At 54.8% G+C, this 21,716-nt stretch overlaps 1 protein-coding gene across 2 annotated transcripts in view; it reads right to left on the minus strand.

Annotated features, from left to right (window-relative positions):
* The window catches only part of CAPZB (capping actin protein of muscle Z-line subunit beta), a 129,170-nt gene that overhangs the window by 39,209 nt on the left and 68,245 nt on the right, over nucleotides 1-21,716 (minus strand). For both annotated transcript variants that reach the window (XM_040645871.1, XM_040645870.1), the window contains exon 3: nucleotides 2,519-2,640. In XM_040645871.1, the coding sequence (XP_040501805.1) occupies nucleotides 2,519-2,640 (122 nt within the window). The remainder of the gene's footprint in view (nucleotides 1-2,518; nucleotides 2,641-21,716) is intronic.

Raw genomic sequence — 21,716 nt, forward strand, 5'->3', positions numbered from 1 at the left:
TTCATAGCGGAAGGGGCACTCAGAACACATTTAAGAGCTTAAATGGAGGCCATTTGAAAAAAGACAGATGGACAGGAACGGTTAGATTTCAAAAGTCAGGCCTTTCATTTCCCTCAGAGAATGCTTTTTGTTTGAGCTAACAGGTTTCAAACAGTGCTGCTGGCAATGGTCACGCCATAAGGATCTTATTTAAGCAAACGATCAAACACAGTTAGGATGGAAATGTGTGGAGAGAATCAGAAGACCTTGAAGTTTTACACTGAGATGGGGAAAAAGGAAAGAACAGTCCTGTGCTCTGACACCCTGGGCTCCTCTTTGGCTGAGGTCCCCCCAGGCCCCTTGGCGGTGCCCCAGGAATGCGGGAGCCGGCGGGGCAACCCGGAGGGGCTGCGGGCACCAAGTCCCGGGAAGGCCAGCCCGGGCACGGATACTGGGTATGGAAACAATTCCAGTCGTCCACGGGCTGCTGGGGAACAGCTGCCGTACACAGTGAACTGGAGTTTTCAGGTGGAAACAAGAAATACAATGAGGACGTTGAGTGAGCAAAACTCAGCTCAAGGTTCGCCTCTTCCGGGAAGCTGCCTCTGAACCCTGTGCCCAGAGGGGCCAGCTGTCCCTCGCTGGCATGTGGCCTGGTCCATCAGACCACAGACCTCTCTGCCCACGACCTGCACAGTGACTGGCCCTTCCGCGTGGAAGCCAACCTACCCCAGGGCTGCCCACCACCTGCGTGTCTCCCCCTCACCCTGCCCCCGCTCCTGGAGCCCAGGGCTATCCACAGCCTACTGACCTCTCCACCGCCATCTAACGGACACCTTGGGCTTAAAACGTCCCCAGACCAGCTCCTCCCAGAGGCTTCCTCTAGCTGCTCAGGCCGGAAGCCTTGCAGTTGCCCTCGAACCCCCGTCCATGCGTGTGCGCCGCTGCTGGCTCGGCTCTCAGAACGGACCTCATGTCCGACGACTGCTCGCCACCTCGCTCGGGTCTCTGGTCTGCCTGAGGCCCAAATCTATCCTTGACCTAACTTCCATTTGAAGCTGGCAAAGGGATACGATTATAAAACATCTGTCCGGTCTCTCCGAAAAGTCAGTACTAATGAAATCTTTGTAATTCGCACCAAGTTCGGTGCCCTTCAACACTTGACGTGTTATCAGTTCTTCTAACCCCCCGCGACTCTGTGCTGCGTCCTCAAGGCCGGGCACGATCAGCCCTGCTGCGCCCTCTGACCTCACCTCCCACTCCGGTCTTCCTGCCAAGCTTGAGCCCGACCATCTCAGCACCAGCCGGGGACTTGATACCCAGAAGGCTCTTCTCTCAGACCGTGCACGACCTAACTTCCTCATCTTCAAGTCCCATTTCACGTGTTACCACTGACAGAAGTGCCTTCCCTGACTTTCCGTGCCGCCTCTCCTTCCCCTCGTCCTTTTTTATTTTCTTGACTCACTTTTCCCAATCTCTATCGTTTCTGCATTTGCTGGCGACTTGGCTTCCTCACTGGGATTGCAGCTCCCCAGAAGAGGGACCCGTGCCCCGCACACAGAGTACATGCTGACAGATGTGACTGCACCTTCTCCTGAAAGAACAAATGCCCTTATTTCCAGATTATACGTGAGGAAACAAAGACCAGAGACAACAAGTAGTTTGTCAAAGGCCTCATTGCTACAGGGGGCCGTGCTGGTTTGGAGCCAACGTCGACCGACGTCCCTGCTTCCACCCCTCAGACTCTGCCCCCTTCCCCAGAAGAACACAAAGCTGAAGCTTGAAGACTCAGCACAGGTTCTGGGGCCTCTAAATAAACCTAGAGCCGACCGCACTGCTCCCCATTCTCCAAGGCCCTGAGTACAGCAATCCATCACAGAAGCGCGGGACAGCTTAGTTAGGGATTCCCGATCTTTTTTAACAGGAAGAACTCCTAGACACCCTTAAAAACCTAGCTCGGACATCACCGCCTTCAGGAAATTTGCCTGGAGTTTCCCCAGCCTCTTCTGTGCTCTCCTGGAATTCCAAGTAAGCTTGGCCTTGGCGGCGTGAAGCACAACACACGGTCATCGGCCACGAGCTGCGTGTCCTGGTCTAGAGCAGAGGTCGCTCAGTGCAGGGACTGACGGCAGCCTCGTCATCTACAGCCCTCAGCTCGGCGATGGGAAGAGAAAGGAGAGCTGCGTGTTTGTCGGACAAAGCTTCCTTCAAGCGTCCCTTGCCCACACAGGCCGTCCTCGTGCTCAGGATCCCCATACCGGGCACACCCCGTACCCTGCAACCTCTGTGCTGTACCAACGGCCTTCTCCCGTTAGCCTGGAGGCTCCGCCAGGACCGGGGCCCTGTCCCCAGCTGCGTCCCCAGCGCTGACAGGAGGCACTCCACAAACAGGGACTGGTTGGAAGGACAGATGGAGGAAGGGCACGAGGGAGGGACAAAGGGAGGAAAGACAGAGAGGAGGGCGGGTGGGCCGTCAGACTGCCAGAGCTCAGTGGTCCCGGGCGGCAGCGGCTGCTCCTGGCTCCGGCCGGGCGCTCACCTGTAGGAGTCCCCATCTCTGTTGTAGTCACACAAAAGGTAATCCTTTCCCACCACCTTGTCTCTGGCGATTTTCAGGGGCTGGTCAACAGAAGACAGGAGATCTTCACACAGACTGGGGACCTGGCGGAAAGAAAGGAGAAGACAGAACCGGGGGTTAGAACAACACGTCCGACCCAGGTTGGCTAATGGCAACTGGAGCCACATCCCGGTCAGCACACGGAACATCTGGCCCTTGGTACTCTGCCAGAATCACGGGCCTGTTCTTTTCTTTTCCACATGTGTCTGACACCAACTGTGTCCCTCCATAAAGAAGCCTGCTCTTGAATTACAGCGGAGCGTGATTTCCAACGCAGCCCTCCTTCCAAATCTGCGTGCGGCTTTAATTACCTGGTCGCCAGGGTGGTCTGGGACACTGAAGTACGTATGTGCTTGGTATTGGTCTCTGGTGGGCAAAGCACGAGCTCAAGTCCCGAGAAGAAGGTAAACATTCGAAATGCACAGGAATCCGAAGAACTTGGAGAATAACCCGTCCGTGCTGGAGAACTCCCACAGGCTCCCATGCTGGGTGGAGTCTCCAATACTTTCCAGGCCCCCGGCCAAGCATCACCAGGTTGGCTCGCAGAGTCGACCCTACCTGCCCAAAGGCAGCGTCACAGCAGCCTCGCACGGCGCTGAGCTGCAGCTGGCTTACCTTAGGCGGACCCACGCGGAGCCGTGTCACTGAGGAGGAGGGCGGCCCGGGGTGCCTGGGCCACAGGCGGGCCTGACTCCTAGAGCAAATCCTGCCGAACTGGACACACGGCCCTGCCAGTAACCAGGCTGCTGGGCTCCTCCTCCCAATTCAAACATCCATTTCCACCAAAATACTCCAGGAAGGGACGGCAGCGCTTTCAGAAACAGATTCCTATGGGCTTGAGTCACTTCCATGCTGTATTTTCAATGTGCTGACTTACTCGTTTCATGGCCCTGGGTTTATGGAGGCCCCACCATATCGTTTACCAGGCCAGTGGCTGCCAACTGCACCAAGAGCCCTTCCAAATGGAAAAGTTAGATCATGCGGCAAAGATACCCACGAGAGCCTCTCAGCGGGGGGCAGACTGCTAGGGCAGTTCTGTGTTCCTCCCGCAGAGCCTGCCCGCTTCCACAAAGGTGGGGGCAGGGCGACCGCCACCTCACAGACCACCCGGCCTCCGTGGCTGTCCCCAGGTCCCTCTGGGGAGCCCCAAGTGCTTCAAAGCAGCTCGTGAGGCCCCGGCTGGCGCCACTGAAGGACGGACACCTTGTCTAAGCTCTGGCCTCAGTGAGACCATCAGTTCCCTCTCCACGGGCCAGCGCAGGTCATCAGCCCCGCAAGGGATGTGTGCACCACTAACTCCCAGACACAACCTGCGACGGCCACCCGTGTCCCTGTCCCCCAAACACACACATACCCGGACACAACCTGCGACGGCCACCCGTGTCCCCGTCCCCCAAACACACACACACACACACACAGGGCTATTTTTTCTTTTGTTTACAGATTTAATTTTTAAGTAACCTCTACACCACACATGGGGCTTGAACTCAAAACCCTGCACCAAGAGTCACATGCTCCACCAACTGAACCAGCCAGGGACCCCAAAATGGGGTTATTTTCAAAGTTAGTTTTGGTGATGAGAACATGAACACTCCTACCATTTCCAAGCGTCTGCTGTGCATCACGCACTACGCTAGGCCTTTATCTACTTGTGTGAGAGCGAGCGAGCGAGCATGCATGCGACCGAGCGCACAAGCAGGGGGAGCAGCAGGCAGAGGGAGAAGGCTTCCTGCTGAGCTAGGAGCCCGATGCAAGACTCGATCCCAGGACCCTGGGACCATGACCTGAAGGCAGCTGCCTAACGGACTGAGCCACCCAGACGCCCCTATGCTACGCCTGTACGTATGGCATACTGTCCACCTGAGAGTTCACACTCATCCTGCGAAGCAGGCATGTATTACGCCCATTTTACAGACTGTAGACAGTTGAGGCCCAGAGTTATTAAGCTGCCCGAGGCCCACGCAGGAAGCAAGCAGTGGAGACTGAAATCTCCTCTGACAGTAACTTCATAGCAAAGAAGAGGGACAGTGAACACCAAAGGCACACTGTGGTGGCAAATAACCCCCTCCCATTTAAGGTCGCAAATAACCTCCCTGCTTAGCAACCAATGGCCACAGAGCTTGGAAGCAAGTCCTGGCCAAGACAAGGAAGACGTTAGTAGCTTCCACCCAAGGCAGCTGGGATTTGGAAGTAGTCTTGCTTTCCAGCCGTAGGCCCTGGTGAAATGGCCCTGAGCACCCCTCTGCTGGCCTATCGCACAAGCCCTCTCCTGAATTATCACCATTTGTTCTGCTGGGCTGCTGCCTTAGCTTATCTGTTGGGCCCTGACTTCTGCCTAGAACCCCGTTCCAACTGGCTGGGGCCCTGGCACTATTGGCCGAATTCATCCTGGATGGTGGCAGAGGCTATGCAAACAGGCTCTGAGTGCGCCCTCCTGTCCTTATGACCTCGGGCAAGTCCTTTTTACTTCTCTATGAGAAGACTTGACTTCCTCATCTGTCGAGTGGGGAGAACAAAACCAACTCATTGTGATTTGGGGAATCACCGACACCATGCATCTGGCATCCAGTCCGGCGCCCAGCACGGGGGGATACAAGCACACCAGTAACGGACACCGACACGCCACCGCCCCCCCTTGTACTCAGTATCACCTGCTGTCTTCGAGTCTTCGACGGCAACGTCAGTCTGGGTCCCCCCTGAGCTCACCACACCGCTCCAGGCACTGGCTAAAAACGGGCCTTTCAGAATCCGGTTCTTCTGAACCCCGGTTCTGCCTGGGGCCAGCGGTCTCCCCTTCTCCACCCGCTGGGGGAAACCTTGCCAGATTACGGGATGTGGAATAAAACAGGCCGGCTGTGCCGCTGTCCGAAAGATTAATCCACGGATCAAAAGTATGTCAATAATTTCCTCCTGGCACTTATACTGACTGAAAGGAGTTTTAAATTTCTTTGTCGTCTCTCCCCCACCTTCCCTAGAATGTGGATCCTGCATGGGCGGGGACTTGGCTCTCGTTCAGGCCGTAGCCCAATGCCTACGGCAGTGGTGCCAGCCGCACAGGTAGGGCTCCGTGTATGCGCACGGGGCCGAGGCATTTTACAACGTGGAGCCCCCCCAAACACCAGCAGCTGTGAGTTCATAAACCAGTGTGCAGCAAGGGTCTGTATCAGAAGAGCTGGTCGTCAGGAACCGAGCTGTGATGGACACCAGTGACCAACTTCACTTGTGGTTCCAACCGGATATTCTCAAATATGAATCACGATGTGGTGGAGAAGCCCGAAGACAAAGAGAACTGGTGTTTTAATTAAAGTCCTGCGTTTTTATTACCACGTGACCCCGAGCAGCACAGCAACGGTGGCGAGACGGGGAACTAAGAGACTGGGTTCTAGCCTCTGCGCTGGCGGCTCATGGGTCAAACGCGGTGGGAGAGCTACGCTGGAGACCCGCTGCTGCTGGTCTGTGTCACGAACACCACTGCTCTGGCGAAATACTTCAGGTAGAGAAAGACTATAATCAGAATGACATAAAATTCTTCATAGAGTTAAACTTATTCATCCTTTATCTGGAGAATGCCACTTGGGGGGCAGGATAGTAAGATGCCCTTCATTTTATGAAATGATAGGTTTACTTGGTTTTTGTTTTAAAAGTTGGCACCCCAACGACTTACTCTTCTTCTTGTTTTTCTTTCTCTACCCCCTCACACCGCCTTAAAAAAAAAGTTTCAAAAAACGTGGCAGGTCTAGAAAATGGGATCCAGCCCTCCCCGCCTGTCCAAGTAGACCAGGGTAACTTTCCAGGTCAGTGGAAGAACCGGAAGAGACCCCACTCCTCCCACTGTGTAACTCATGCTCTTCGAAGCACCGAGCTAAGGCGATGGTGCAAAGGGTAGATCTGCGGTACCAGCTTTCCTCCAGAGACGCCCCCCACAGCCTGCCCAGCCTCCCTTTCCTACTCCAGCCACGAAACTTCTCGATCCCATGAGGTCTGGGCACAGCTGACTTCCACTCCACCGATGCCCACTTTGGGGCAAGAGCAGCAGGCCTCAGGAAAGCACCCGCATGAGCTTCTCTGAGCGGTGAGATTACCCGAGCTCCCACATCCAGCCACCCCTGAAGATCTGCGACTGGGCTTTAAAGTCCACGGCCAGGTACTAACCAACCCCAGAAGCACATACATCTGACGTGTCACCACAAAATTAGGGCAGCGTGCAGAAAACCACAGAGAACTCCTGAAGGCGCAGCGAGGACGTGTCCTTCTGTGAAAAGCACCTGGGACGTGACACGGCTGGCCGGTTCTTCACCCAAGCAAGTACAGTTTTCACCTTTTGCGTAAACTTCCAAGTTGGACCATATTTTTACATTTTATTCCCTTCCATCAGTCCTGCCTTTTTGATCGAAGATAAAGTGCTCTGGAAGAATCACTTTACTGTCACCATGGGGACTGGGGAGTGCGGATGACATGGCGTGCCCACAGATTTGTACCAGAGCAGCTGCCCAAGGGTGCATTAGTCACGATCTGGCGCGCCACCCACCAATCGTACTCCCACGCCATCCCACCCCCCACTTCTGCCTGCAGCCTCCCAGCACCACCCCGTCCCATTCGTGGCTCTCTGAGCGCGCAAGTCAGCACATGTGTTCTTTTGCCTAAAAATACCCTCCCTTATAGGTTTGCTGGAGAAAATACAGGCTCGGGCAGTTAATTTTTAATTTCAGATACACAATGAATCTCAAATACGCGGGATATGTTTTTATTTGCTAAACCTGGCAACCCATCCCCATTCTCTTCTCAAATCCTATGACCTTTCAGAACCCAGCCCAAACTCCGACTTCTTTACCAAGATGCCAAATTCTTAGGAATTCCTGTAGTAACACTGATGTCAACTGAATCCCGAATGCTTTCGGGATGGCTGCTCTAATCCTGCCATCAGCTGTCACTTTCCTCCTTCCTTGCCACTTAACATTCTTTGAGTCTGAGTGCTGCCTCTGAGCCCAGAGAGGCAGAGCCCCGTTCCCTAGACCCAGCCCAGCGACACGCCGGCGGGGCGGGGGGGGGGGGGGGGGCGCGCTTCCGGCACGTCTGTTGACTGGAGGTCCTACCATAAATTCAGAATAAAGGCAGTTTCTCTCTGTCGTCAATTAGTTCCCGGCACTGTCCAGACACTCAACCCCCAAGGCTACCCCCACTCAGTCCTGTCAAGTGCTTAGAACAGTGGAAGAAATCACATTAAGTCTCAAGGATCATGAATTTGCAGAGCAATTTAGATGAAAGGACAGGTCCAAACAAGCCGAGAGTTCACTCTGGGGTGCGTGTGTCATCAGCTCCACGGCCTCTGAGCGAGAACGCGTGGTTGGTGCTGACACCCGAGGGCCGGATGGTTTCTGTCCAAACTGCCCATCTGAACCGCTTAACAGCCTTTGTGAGGAATGCTCGGATAACACCGAAGGTGTCAGATCAGTCCAGGCTGTTGGGGGGACTTGGAACAGTAAACGACACTGCCCTGGCCAGGGCGCCGTCCCAGTGGGGTGGGGTTTAGGGCTCCACCAATTCATTTCCATTGCCCCCAAACTCCTCTGAGGCCACAGCCCAGGGAGCAGGAAGTACCCTGCCCTCTACACCGAAGGTGCTGACACCATCACCTGGCTCCCCAGTGGGGGGGGGGGGGGCAGGTGGGCACTGGAGGAGGGTGGAAGGGGAATGAAGTAAACTGCAACCCAGGAGGGAAAACCCCCCGGAGGGACGGCCTAAGCCCCAGCCACAGGTGATCCTTTAACAATGATGAGGACAAGGACCAGCAGGGTGTCACAGGCCGCACACGCCAGGCACCGTACTACAACCTCTCCCCCCATCACCTCCTTTAACCTTCAAAACACCTCTCGATGTAGAACAGTTAGAGAACCCTATTTTCAAGGAGGGTAAGCTGGGGCCTCGGAAAGAACGTGCCCCAAGCCGCAGCACTACTTGCCAGCGGTCTAAGGACACGTGAGATACAGAACCGCTCGGTTAAGAAAAAATGACATCCACCCTTGCTGTTGCCCCAAACTGAAGGCTTTTTCTACCATCTAACCCAACAGCGGATCACATGAAAAGAGATACAAATCAGAAGTTTCCGGCCACAAGCGAGGTTCGTGTCTGTGCCGCCATGTGGTTCTACTTCGCCTCTTCCCCTTCTCCATTAGTTATTAATGTTGAAAACAATTGTTCAACCAGAAAAAGAAACTTGAGATGAACCCTTAAAAAAGCACAAAAGCCAGCCCAGTTCAACTCCATGGATAATCCGATCCACGGCACCCCCGTCCTTAAGAGGTGCACCCTTGTACCTCGGTTTCTAAAAAAAAAAAAAAAAATGGCCAAAGGAACACATTCCATCTTTTGATCTGCCCGCTGGCTGCAAGCCCGCCACCAGAGAGATAAGAATCGAAAACAGACCCTGTTCACTGGGTCGCACACGGGTTTGTTCCCTTTCTTTTTTATTTTTTTTTTAAAGATTTTATTTATTTATTTGACAGAGATAGAGACAGCCAGCGAGAGAGGGAATACAAGCAGGGGGAGTGGGAGAGGAAGAAGCAGGATCACAGTGGAGGAGCCTGACGTGGGACTCGATCCCAGAACGCCAGGATCACGCCCTGAGCCGAAGGCAGACGCTTAACCGCTGTGCCACCCAGGCGCCCCTCCCTTTATTTTTTCTAAGGCTACAAACCTTCCCCCTTTTTCCCTAATAAAAATAAAACAACACAAAAACGAAACAGAAGACCAAAGAGAGTGTTCGTAGTGACACACATGTTGGTATCAGGAACAATCTACGGTGTGGCATTCTGGAAAACACCAACCTTGAAATCAAACACAAGTTCAAATCCTTGGTTTGCCACTTCCTGGCTGAGTGTACCCTTCCTTAACCTCAGAAATGTGGGCTACAGTAACCGCCTCAAAGAGAAATTCACTCTGCTCAGTGCACGCTGAGTACCCACGCCAGGGATGTGCCAGGTGCCAAGGACACAGTGGCGGACAAGACGGGCACACACAGCCTGCTCTCCCAAAGCAAGCTCCAGCCACTGGACACCGACAAGGCACAAGGAGCTACCCTGGTGTCAAGGGTGGGCCTGTGAGGATTCGGTGGCCTAGGAGGTGGCACAGCGATGACACAGGAAAGAGGGGGGTGCCGTAATGGGAACAAGAGCCAGCACAGAGGCTCTGCGGCACCCCCTCTCCCCCAGGACAGGGAGCTGGCAGTGGGGAGAGACTGTGCTGTGGGGCTCCCTGCCCACATGGAACCCTCTAACCACACCTGGACCTCAGCAGGGACCCTGCGCCCATCGCCCAGCACTGAGCATGGCAAGAAAGAGGCACTTCGCACCTGCTGAACCAAAGGTTACTCGGTCCTCCACCCCCAACCCCCCCACACACACACAGACAGGGGTGCTGTCCCTCCCTCCCACTTTGTATTCCAGCCCTCTTTCAATTAAACTATCTTGACTCTAAGAATGATATTCTTCAAATGAAAGTACAGACTGTCTCCTTCATTAGATGTCTGTAAATGGTTAAAATGTATGATTAATGAGAATATCGTCAGAAGTACACGTTAAGGTACGAAGCAACTTCCCTATCTCGGGCACCTTACGATACGATGAACCGTGTGCACCTCAGATGCAAGGGGCTGGTACAGCAGACTACGTACCGGCTCACAACAGGCACACGACTGGTCGCTGGGGCACAGGCCTCAGGGTCTAAATGAAGCTGGCCAACAGGGCAAACGCCAGGAACTCATTTTTGATCAACAAATATTTTATTCTACTTAGAAACAAATTTTTCACATGCCATTAACAACAAAGAACTTTCTCGAGAAACAAGTCGGTCCTGGCTTCCTTTTTTTAGGCAGGTGCCCCAAACCACCCCAGAGACAAATAATAAAGGCGAACTTCCTGGGCTGGGTTTCAGCCATTCATACTCAAGACTCCAAAGCTTTGCCTTCTAGAAGCTCACTGCCTGGAATAAGAGGCCAGAACAGTTTTCTAAAGGAAGGGTCGGGAAGGGGCAGAACAAAGGGAAGGCGAATTGAAAGCAAAAATTAAAATCGCCTTCTGTGAGTCAACCACAGACGCACACACAAGGCCCTGTTGTCCACATGTAATCTTACGCTTCCCCGAAGGGGATGGACCCGGCACTTGGAGCCTAATTAAATTAACCGTTCCCTGGCCAGGGGCATGACTCCTCCGCTGGTGGAGGGAAGTCGAGAACTCAGGGTCCTTCTAACCTGCCTGCTCCTCTTAATTAAGGCCTTGTCCCTGAGGAGCAGAGCACAATACACAAACACCCTCACGAAGCCAGAGGCCGAAAAGTCACCAGATAGAAGGAAGTCACTGCAGCCTCGGTGCGGAGAGGTGCCTGCAGCCTGGGCAGGAGCCCGGGGCCCCAACGTCCTGCATGGTCCATCCCAACCCAGGCTGCTCTCCCCCGGGAACCAAATGACCCCTGTCTCTTCCGTGCAGCCCCAAAGCCTCAGAGAGGAGGCAGTTCCCCAGCCTATGCTCCTCCGGGCCACAAGGCCTTGGCTGTGGGCCTCGCCCATTCGGGACAGGGTCTCTCTCCTCAGGACAGGGGTGGGGCCTAACACTGGCAGGGCTCCCGGTGCTGCCGACAGGGTCCCTCAGGCAGAGTTCTGATCTTCGGAAGTCTGAGGCAGACCCCGTGGCAAGCAGGCTCCCAAAATGTTCTCCGGCGGCTCTCCTGGAGATGGGACTGGGGGTTGGCTGGCTGGGGGCGAGGGTGAGCGCGCCCGAGAGTGACGGCGGTGACCTGGGATGGCACTGCGGCTCCACGACCGCCGGCCCCCCAGTCAGATGGAGCCTCGAGTTCTCAGCCCTAGGTGAGCGGACGACCACCCTGCAGACACCGTGGGGCTGGCGCCGGCCCGCAACACAAAGGCAAGCGTGGACAGAGAGCTGTGGCCCTCTTGCTGGACATCCTGTGGTCCTGCCTGCCCAGACTTCGTTGCTACGGGATTCCTGCATTGGCTACATTCTTGTAACTCACTTTAGATCTTTTGGGAAAAAGACCAGGTGAAAACTCCATGAAATCACCCGTTTAGAACACGATCTTGTCACAAAGGCTCTGTGATTTCAGGGGTGGGAGAGGGGACCTCCAGCCTCATTTCCGTCTCTAAAGGCTGGGACCCTGGTGGTGGCAGATGTTCTCTAAAGTGCTTCTGGTGCACGAGGCACTCTTCTGAGCCCACCGCATGTGCTCTCCCTTTACCATCGTGGCAGCCCCACAGGCCGCAACGGCCTTACTGTGACCCCAGCCGAGTCCTGCTCACAGAGCAAGACCCTGAGGCACAGGGGTGAAGCAGCTGGGCTGAGGCCCCGGTGAGGACGGGCAGAGCCCGAGCCCTCGGCCACGCAGCCCATGCCGCCTCTAGCACGCGGCCTGGCAAGCAAACACGGGGCGGAAAGATCTCCGCTGGAAGAATCACCAGCTGGACGGCAGCAGAGAGAAGTGCCTGGCAAGAGTGGGTCCTGCATGATCGGGTCCCCGCGAACTTCCCTCCTCACAGCCACCTGAGAGTCAAGTGGTGAGGTCTCACGGTGGCAGGTGAAGGAAGGATGAGCCCTCTTCCTCATCACTGTGCATTCAGGTCTGGGCCGGGCCTCGGGCTTTAGAAAACGCGTGTCTAAAGCCTGCACGTTCAAGCCTTCCTGAAAGCTGTGAATGGGCCAGCACAGAAATCCACGAAATGAGACTGTGGTAGGGAAATCTGACAAAGGGCACATGCCAGCTGAATGAGAAGCGAGCTGCCAGATGGGCGACGCTGGTGAAACGCAGCTGATCCGGGAGGGTTCGCCAGGCAGAGGGGACAAGGTGCTGGAGATTCACCCGGGTGTCCTGGCCGAGGGAGAGATTCCCAGAGCAGGTGCGGGCAGGCAGACCAAAGCCATCCCACTGCCACCTGCAGAGGCCCCGGTGCAGCTCACCGCGGGGATCCTTACAGCCGCCCCGGGAGGCCAATGACCCTGTGAGGCAGCCGCAGACGCTCAGAGCCACGCAGCCACTGAGTCATAGGCCAGAGTTCCGGCTCTTTCCACCACATATTCTCCCCAAACTCTCAAGACCACAAACTTGTAAACAACCCTAACAGTCCACCAAAATTCCAGCCATGCGGCTGGTTCCTTTCAAGTTGAATTGTTCGTGCTGCTTGCGTGTGTGTCTGAGCGGGGCTGGAGGCCAGCACTGATGTGCCACGTTACGGGAGGCATACGCAAAACAAGTCAGGGCCTTTTTTCCCTTCTCTTAGCATAAAACCATCTTGGCTGGCTGGCCACAACGTTTCCCACTGGATTCCTTCCACTGGATGGATGTCTCATCAGGTTTTGTTTTAATTTCACTGAGTCATCCACAGAAAATGACTAGGCATGGACAAAAAAAAAAAAAAAAAAAAAATCTATAATTCTCTCTACTGGGGAGAAGTCAGCTCCACTTATGTCCTCTTCATTGGCTGGGTCTTCAGGATCAAGAGGTCTTCTCCACTTTGGCCCACAAGTAAAAACGCACCTAACTGTACAAGGGGTTAGATACCGTTCCCACCCTCCAGGAGCTCCAAGTCAAGCAGGAGAGAGGGGCACACACAACGTACCCACGTACTGTGCTGTGGAGAGGGGGCACTGGGTGCTACGGAAACGAAGAGGAGGGCCGCCCAGAGCCCCCCAGGAGGACAGCAGGAGCAGGGCAGTCCAGGCAAGACATGTGAGGAGCGAACATCGAGCCGAGTTACAGAGAGTGAAGTGCGGGCGTGGTACAAAGTTACAGTGGAGCCTGCGGGACTGAGGTGTAGACGGGGCGCCCGCCTGGTCACAGGAGCACGGCGGGGGCACGGATAGCTGCGCAACTCTGAATACGCTGAAAACCACCGAAACACACACTTTCAAAGGGTGAGTTTTACGGTACGTGGATTCTACCTCCACAAAGCTGTTGTTTAAAACACAGCAGGGAATCAAGAGAGCATTTCCCAGGTAGAGAGAGCACAGGTATATCCAGGGAACCCCAAGTTCAACGCAAATGCAAAAATACCAGTTTGGGTTTTCAGCCGAGAATGTAAGTTTGGGTTCGTAAGCAGTGACTCTGGGCATCGGGGTCAGCGGCGGTGTTACCTTTCACGTCACATTCGGTAGCTACCGGACCACTGACCCTCACCACCCAGAGCTTTCCCACATCAGAATAAATTAACAGAGCACACTGGAGGGGCGCATTGTTAGCCTGCGTCTATAGTGAACGGGGACAGATCACTCGACGGTGCTGTTTCCTCGTCTCTGAAATGGACCAACTGACTCAGATGGGTCTTTCGGTTCTCCGAGGCAGAGAAGAGATGCCTGGGGGTGCTGGTGCAGGGAGGGGCTCAGGGTGACTGGGGAAGAAGGCCCACCCACCACTCTGTTTCGTTAGTTTTGTGTAAGATTTAGCCTGAAAGAGGGCTCCACCGATTTAAGAAATGTCTGAAAGCCACTAGACTAGATGACCAGCAAGGTTCGTTTGAGCCTTAAGATCCTGCGAAGTCTCACAGTTCAAGACAGTCTATGTACTTCTCTGACGCTCCGGGAAGTGGCTCTGTGAGCTCATCAGAAGTTTGTGACGTTCTTCCTAGAACTAAACACAACATCTACTGAGCGAGGCACTGTGGGCGATCCAAGAGTGACTAAGAGCTGCGCTTGCCCCGAGGGGCCCGGCCTCAGGACCCAGACACAGCCCGAGGGAGAAGGAACAGGCCCCTGACTGCATGGGCTTTGCCCATCAATTCCATGTTCCAATTCCAGGTCCTTGAGGAGTTTCTCTATTTGTACACAGAACCTACATCACCCCCTCTCTGCTCTCGTCCAGGAGTGATCTCCCACCTGCCGAGCCTCCTACCCCGATTCTATTCGCTAAAGGGAAGCCCAGGCTTTCCTACTGCCCACGACATGGATCTTCACCAACTTTGGTGTCCCCTTCATTCACCAGAGATTTGGTCACCGGCAGTGAGCACACCACTGGCTCTTTAAGGGACTGGTGATGGACACGCGTCAGAACCCCCAGGCCCCTGAAGGACTTGCAGGCTGCTCCATGTCCCGGCCCAGGCCCCAGACCTACTTCAAATGTCAGGGAAAGCAGGCTGGGCACTGCTCTCAAGTGCTCTGAATCTGCTCCCCGAACCCGATGTGTGCTCCAGGGTGACCCAGGCACTGCTTACCCAGGGCCGGTGCCCGCCAAGCTATGCACGCCTTCCTCACGGCTCTCAGGCAGGGAACGCCTTTGGACTCCCCGGGGCCTGGGGAAGCAGACTCTCTGTCCAGCTCACTTTTCTGTCTCGTGTTTCTCACCTAGAGAGATGCTCTTCAGACCTCCTCAGTGAACGCTCTCCAAACGTTACCTGTAACACTGCTCCCTGGGGTCCACCAGCAACAGGATGCCACACGATCCCCCAAATGCAGAAGCCAGACAGACCCTCCCCACTTCGGGCAAGGTAAGGCCAAGGAAGGCGTCTTTGTGTGTTTCTGATGAATTATGCCTCCCGGCTCCAGAGGACAAGAACCCCGTACCTTCTTCACCTCGGGACAGCCCAGCCTCCTGCAGCTGGACCTGATCCTGACCTAAGTCAGAGTCTTCCGGAACGACTTCCCTGATCTTGGAGTACTGCTGCCCACTGACCAGAACCACGGGAGGACTAAGCTCTTTTGTTCATTTTTCCCAGAAGGAAACCAAAGCGATACTCGAGTCCCTCACGTGTCCAGGAGCACAAAAGCTCGGACGCCTGAACACCCACTGCCCCCTCCCAGGGCTGTGGCAAGATGCACACGGCAAGGCTAACAAAAGTGACCACAAAGCACCTGCACGAATGACCCCAAAGAGACCTGAACTTCCCGTTCACAGGCAGAACAGAAACCAGAGGAAAAAAACTTCCCCAAACAAAAATGGGGCTTGCAAGGAGACTTGCTGAGTGGCAAACTTTTTGGAAAGATGGAGTTTTAAACACAAACACAAAAGGACAGAGATTTGAGGCAGAGGAGCCGTGCATACAGCTGGGCGGCCCTTAATTAGGGAAAGATTTGCAAAGCCTGTGGAGCGTTGGCCGATTTTCCCTGGGTCTCCGGAATGGAAAGAACGTGGAAACCAACGGGGTGACCAACAAGTTCGCATTCTGCTTGACACTCTCACTGAGTGTGAAGCCCCGGTCTGGTCTCCAGCCACCTTTTCAGCAGTTCTGGGGATCCGTGCCTTAGAGCAACAGAGGACGACGCCCTGGTCTGGGAAGAGGCAGGCTGGACCTGCTCCTTCCTAAGGGCACCTCCCACAGCACACAGGAAAGCTCTTCTGTCAAGGTGTTTTAAGGCAGAAACAGAATTCCAGGGAAGACTAGTAAGCCCCTCAAGACCCAGGGACTGCACTTGTTTGCATGTCTACGGCACCTTCATAAGCATTTCTCATGGACTTAAATATGCCGCACGTGGACAGAGTATCTGTAATGAAATAGAAAAATGACATCCCCCAGCTCCATCCGGGGGGGGGGGGACACCTGCCTATTTGACTCCCAAGCGGCGAAGGGGGAGGCGGTGGTTTTCCCCACACAGCCACCACCCCACGTCTCAACTCTTCTTCCTGGGACATCGTGACGACAATGCAGCACGGGGCACAGCCTTCTTAAACAGGCGCTTTAGCTCTACTTTGGGGGACACCCCGTGCCCCCCGGAAGTTACGGAAGTTCCCAAATCTAAGAGAGGTAACAAGGATCAGAAACAAAGGCAGAGCCTCTGCGCCCCCTTTCTCTGCCAAAACCTAAGAGCTAAGAGCTCAGGGAAACCAGGCAGCTGGAGCCTGTTCCGGGTTCCTTTGAGAGCAGCAGCTGTTACCAGCCGGAGCTGTGAGGGAGACACCAGGTGACAGAGCGCCTGAAAGATCTGATCTGGAAAGCCTGAGGTGCCTGTGAGATCAGAGGAGACAAAGGCGGGTGGTACTGAACTGTTCGGGGCTCCTCCAGAGGCAGGCAGGCAGGCTCGCAGAGCAACTTTGGGAAGAGGCACGTTTCCTAGCTCTAACCTTAAAATCGCAAATAATTGCTGTCTCTTCCGTTACGCAGCTAGAAAGTCTGAGTGGCAGCTAACAGCTGGTCCTCAGCGAGACCCAGTGCGCACTCATCACCTGCTTTTGGGCAAGGGGCTTGTGAGGCTTGAGCCAATGGCCAGGGCTTACCAGGCATCAACTCACAGGTCCTCATCAGAAGAGAAACACCCGCTCCTACCCTTTGTCCAGCTAGCTCCCTTCCTATCACTCTGTCTCAGGCTTTGCCTACTCCAAGGAGCTTTGCCTGAACCCCACCACAACGGTGGGCTTGGTGCCCCTCACGCCGCTTCCACAGCTCTGTGCTCCTCTCCACTGGAACCCCTGCATGATGTCCATCTAGATATCTGGCTCCCGCATGACTGGGGGCTCGTCAGACACAAATACTCCCTCACTCACCACCCTGACCCAGTGCTTCAGCGCAGGCTCTGGCACTCACGGGGGCCTGAGCGTGCCTTCCCCGGGGGTCCGTTTGTGCCAACAATGGGGATACAAAGCTCAACAGAGCAGACAAGATCCCTGCCATCAGAGAGCTTAGTGGGCAGTCAGAGTCACATAATTAATCCAACCGAGAGTAGAGGGGAGTACCACGGCTGCGGTGACCAAGGGACAGGGTGGGGGAGTGAGGCCCGAGCAGAGGTCTGCAAGATCAGCGAGCTGGTGTGGAGAGGTGTTCCCAGAAAAGGGGACAGCATGTGCAAAGATTCAACAACACAGGGCACAGGACCTTTGGGAAACCCTAGCAGATCAGCAGGTCAGCAGCGCTGACCCCATGGGGCTGGGCCTCCTGAGTTACGTTTCAGCTTCTCAAGGCCCCTCTGCCCTCTTTCCTCTCCCTCCTCAGACTACTCGGCTTGGAAGAGAGAGATGGAGAGCCCTCCGTCCCGGAGTCTGGGACGGGGCGTGTGGGGGGGGGGGTGGTTACTGGCGGGCTCATCAACGATGTGGCCAGGCACCATGTGCACCATGGGGATGCGGACGAGCACCAGGACATTCCACAGGTGCTTTGGAGCCAGAGGGCCCCTCGGCGCCAACGGTGCAGAATCCGGAGGCAGCTCTTTTGCCAGGCCCCGCTGAGTGAGGCAGCCTGGAGGTGGGACTCCCCGGCAGGCAGAGTTCAAAGTGGGAAGGCCAATGGAACAAGGCGTGAAAATGCTGGGGAAGGAGCAGTGAGCGACTTTCCAGCGCCCGACGACCATCCCTTATTCCCTCCTTACATTCGGCATGGTCAGAACGAGGGGGAAATCCACTTGTAGGAAGAAGAATCATTTCCAGCCTGGGGCAAATCTCCTAAAGGGTTTCGTTCTGAACCCAGACTGTTATTTTAGCTTCCAGTCAGTAGTAATTAAGTGTGCCTACACATTCCAGAAAGAGGAGAGAGGGAGATTAACGATAATTAAATCTCTTCTGTATTTTGCCCCGAATCTCTGCTCGAGTGGCCTGCTGTCAGATACTTATTCCAAAGCCTCCATCTGACACAACTCCTACCAGCACCATCTGTAACATCAATTCTGGTCCTGGCATGAAGGTTTCAATTACACACGAGGTAACAGGCCCCCCAGGACCTGAGAGTCTGGAGTTTTACAAGCGCCGTCCTTCCCCGTTCTCCAGAATCTGGTCGGTGATCCTTTGCAGAGGGGAGGGCACAGGGACAGCCCCTTCGCGAGGCCTCTCAAAGGCAGGTTCTGCGCCTGTTGTGATTGACAGGGTCTCTAATGAGCCTTAATTGTGAGCGCAACAGGCCCAGGAAGGCAGCAACAGATGTGGCAACGCGGCAACCGCAAACCGCTTGACTAATGAATAAAAAGTGTCCTGCCTGATGAGGGCCAGTGACCCAAAAAAGGAGGGTGGAATCATTCTTCACCCCTGCACCTTTTCTAGAGCCCTGACTCCTTAATGCAAGTAACGGGAAGCCTAGGGGGGGCTAGAAGGCACCTGTTCCCACCCTCCTAAGAGAAAGCGACCGGGCATTGGCGCTATTTGGTGCCGGCACGCAGACCTGGGGTCACGCGATCACCACCACAGCTGCCTCCACCAGCATTTCATCTCTAACAATGGAAGGCTAGAAGAGGCCGTCCTTTCAATGCGGGAAGGGGAAAGTTCCACTCTGCGAAGACTGAACAACTTCTCGCGGGTGCTAATTACTGTGACGATATCTGCCTTCAGAGCCCACCATGGGCTGGGGACCTGCAGCAACAAGGAAGTAGCTCTTCCTGGAGAAGCGGTGAGCACAGACAGCATGGCGGGAGGAAGCCGGGCATCTGAGTCCGACGGACCTGGGGTTGATCCCGACCTTGCTACTTAGTAATGAGCGGTGAGGCTCTGACCAACTTATGAGGCCTTTCTGTTTCCTCATCTGTTAAGATATGGTGTGTGCTTTAAAGAAACTGAGTATGTGAAGGGTCAAGAAAAGTCTCTGGCAGTTGACAGTTATCAGCTAAAAACCAGGCCACCAGCAGAGTTTCCATTCATTTGCAGAACTCCCTGCAGACGGCTACTTACTCTAAGTCAGGTACCGTGCTAGAAGCTTCACACACACCATCTCTAGTTTCCAAGGGCAGTGACATCAGGCCCACCCCCAAGGTGAAGCAGCCATGGCTCAGAAGTCACCCAGCTCAGACATGGTGAAGACGAGAGCCCGGCTCGGCTGGGCCTTCCAGTTTCCAGGTGCTCACCCCTATCAGGCTCCCAGTGTCAGACTCACAGGTCCCTAAAACTGACCAGCCAAGAATTTCACAGGCGCTCCATCTCCAAGCATACTAAAACAGGCTTCTGTACCTTACACAGAAAGGGTATATGGGGAGGGGGGAGATCATTAAATAATCAGCCTGTGTCCAAGGAAATGTACAAAATAAATGGGCACTGTGCTGCAAGCCCAGCCCGAACATCACACCGTGGCTGGTGGCCCCTCAAAGGCATATTGCTGCACCGGGGCAGGAACAGGCAGTAGCAGGCAAGGTGCTAAAGTAGCCTCCCCACCAAGAGAAACAGACTCGGGAGAGGCTGAAGGGGAAGAGCCATGGAACGGGGAGGCCCACTGCTGGGTAACTGCAGAGGAGCCACAGATGTGGACTTGGGGGCTGGTTCTCGAGCTGGGGAGGGGGTGCCTGGGGCTCATGCTGGCAGTGCGGAGAGGGGGGAGATTAGAGATGGGGGTTCAGGCTGGGACAAGAGAGCAGCAATCCTGATGGGATGGAAGGAGGTGGAGGCACAGAGAGCAGGAAACTGGACCACGGCGGGGGGTGGGGGGGCTTGAGGGTCCCAGGTGGTCCATCCTGTGTGGCACCTGTAGATGGCTGAAGCAAAGGCAACGAGCTCGAGTGAGCGGGGAGGCTGTGGAAGCTGCCGCCCAGTCCTTGGACAGATCATGCTCCATCACCCCCCCAAATCCCACCATGCAGCCACTTTGTTTAGCCTCCCCACCAGGGCTTCCAAAATAGAAATGAACTCAGGGAGCTGAAGCAGGGAGCAGAGTGCCCACCAAAGCCCCCAGGGCAAGGTGTGGGGAAGACTCACACGGGCCAGCAGCCCCCCTCTGCCAGGACGCGATGGGAGGCAGGACACTACATCATCCCACTCTGCGGAATGACAGCTGTCCTTCCTGGCCATGACACTGGTCTCTGACCGCCTCTGCTGGCCCTAGGGTCGAGGGCAATGGCATCTCCCTGCTTTCCATCCCGTCAGACGCATGCCCACTGACAGGGTTCACGGAAGGCAGTGGAATGGTTCTCAGGACTGTCTCAGATGCCTCACTGGAGGGCCTTCTCTCCTCCGCCCTGCCAGGTTAAATACACCAAGCCCTGCAATGGTGCACTGGGTTCTAACCCCCATGAAAGTCAGGACTGGGACGGTCCACCTGTGCAAACACGGGAAGGCTGCCAGAACCCAGGGGTTAGCAACAGGTCCCGGAAAGCCAGCAAAGGTAATAAATGAATCAGCCAGCATGTATTAAGCACCTGTCTGTCATGCAGTAGGCATGTGACATACATCCACAAACCCTCCCAAGTGCTCCAGGAATGGGGTTTTCTTACCCCCACCTCGTATGCTGGAGCAAACTCTGGGAAATGAAGAGACCTGCCTGTGCTCTCAAAGCTGGAAGATGACTGAACGGGATTCAAGTCCCAGCCAGCCTCGCTCCACCCACGAAGTGAGCTGCAGGGGCAAGGGAGCCCAACCCCGGGGGCATCGGCCAGAGGCCCCCATCTGCTCGGCCCTCGCCACATTTTCACCGTACCCGGTAGGTTATTCGGTCACAGACCTGACAGAAATCAATGCCACTTCTGCCAGCAAAAGGGGATCCTGAAAGTTGTGACATCAACACAACGGTATCCACGGTGATGATCTTTCAGTTCTAGGCAATGGGACTCAAGTTCTGAGATTGTGACCATCTGGCCCTCACTTCACAGAGGAGACTACGAGACCCAGAGAGACCTGCCGACCACAAAGAAGTTAGTAGCAGACCCAACGCTACAACCCAGGGTCCCTGACTTCCGGTAAGATCTGCTTCATGTTCACAGTGCTTTCCTCCCATCCTCCTATTTCCTGCACTACCGAAGCAGCTAGAAGTTCTCTGAAGCAGCTATTCGAAGAAACCACAAGGAAAGCTGTGTTCCCTCTATGCCACTTTAACAGTTAAAAAAAGTTGTAAACTTGGCTAACATCATACTTATGGCCATTGCCAAAAAGGGTCTAGAATCCAGGTCATTTGATATGCAGGTTATATACCTTTCTAGGAAACCAATGTTTTCCAAAGTGGATTCCATGACAGTGAGTTAGAAAAATGCTAGGTTCAAGGAAATGTTTTTAACTACAGGAGTTCTCAGAACCTTTAATGAGACGCCATGGACGGTGAAGCTCCTAGACAGCACAGCGGGCCCCGTTTCCGCCGTTGCTCACGGTCTTTGTCCCTCAAGAGGCTCAACCAAGGTGAGCCAACCAACTTTGTGACAGGCAACAGGCAGGTTGCCTCCAGGAAGAAATTCAATCCATCCACTGAGCAGAAAGCCAAGTCATCCGTGAAGGCCACTCTTCCAGCCGTGCTATCCTG

The sequence above is a fragment of the Ursus maritimus genome, unplaced genomic scaffold (assembly GCF_017311325.1).
Source record: "Ursus maritimus isolate PB19 unplaced genomic scaffold, ASM1731132v1 scaffold_32, whole genome shotgun sequence".
NCBI classification, from domain to species: domain Eukaryota; kingdom Metazoa; phylum Chordata; class Mammalia; order Carnivora; family Ursidae; genus Ursus; species Ursus maritimus.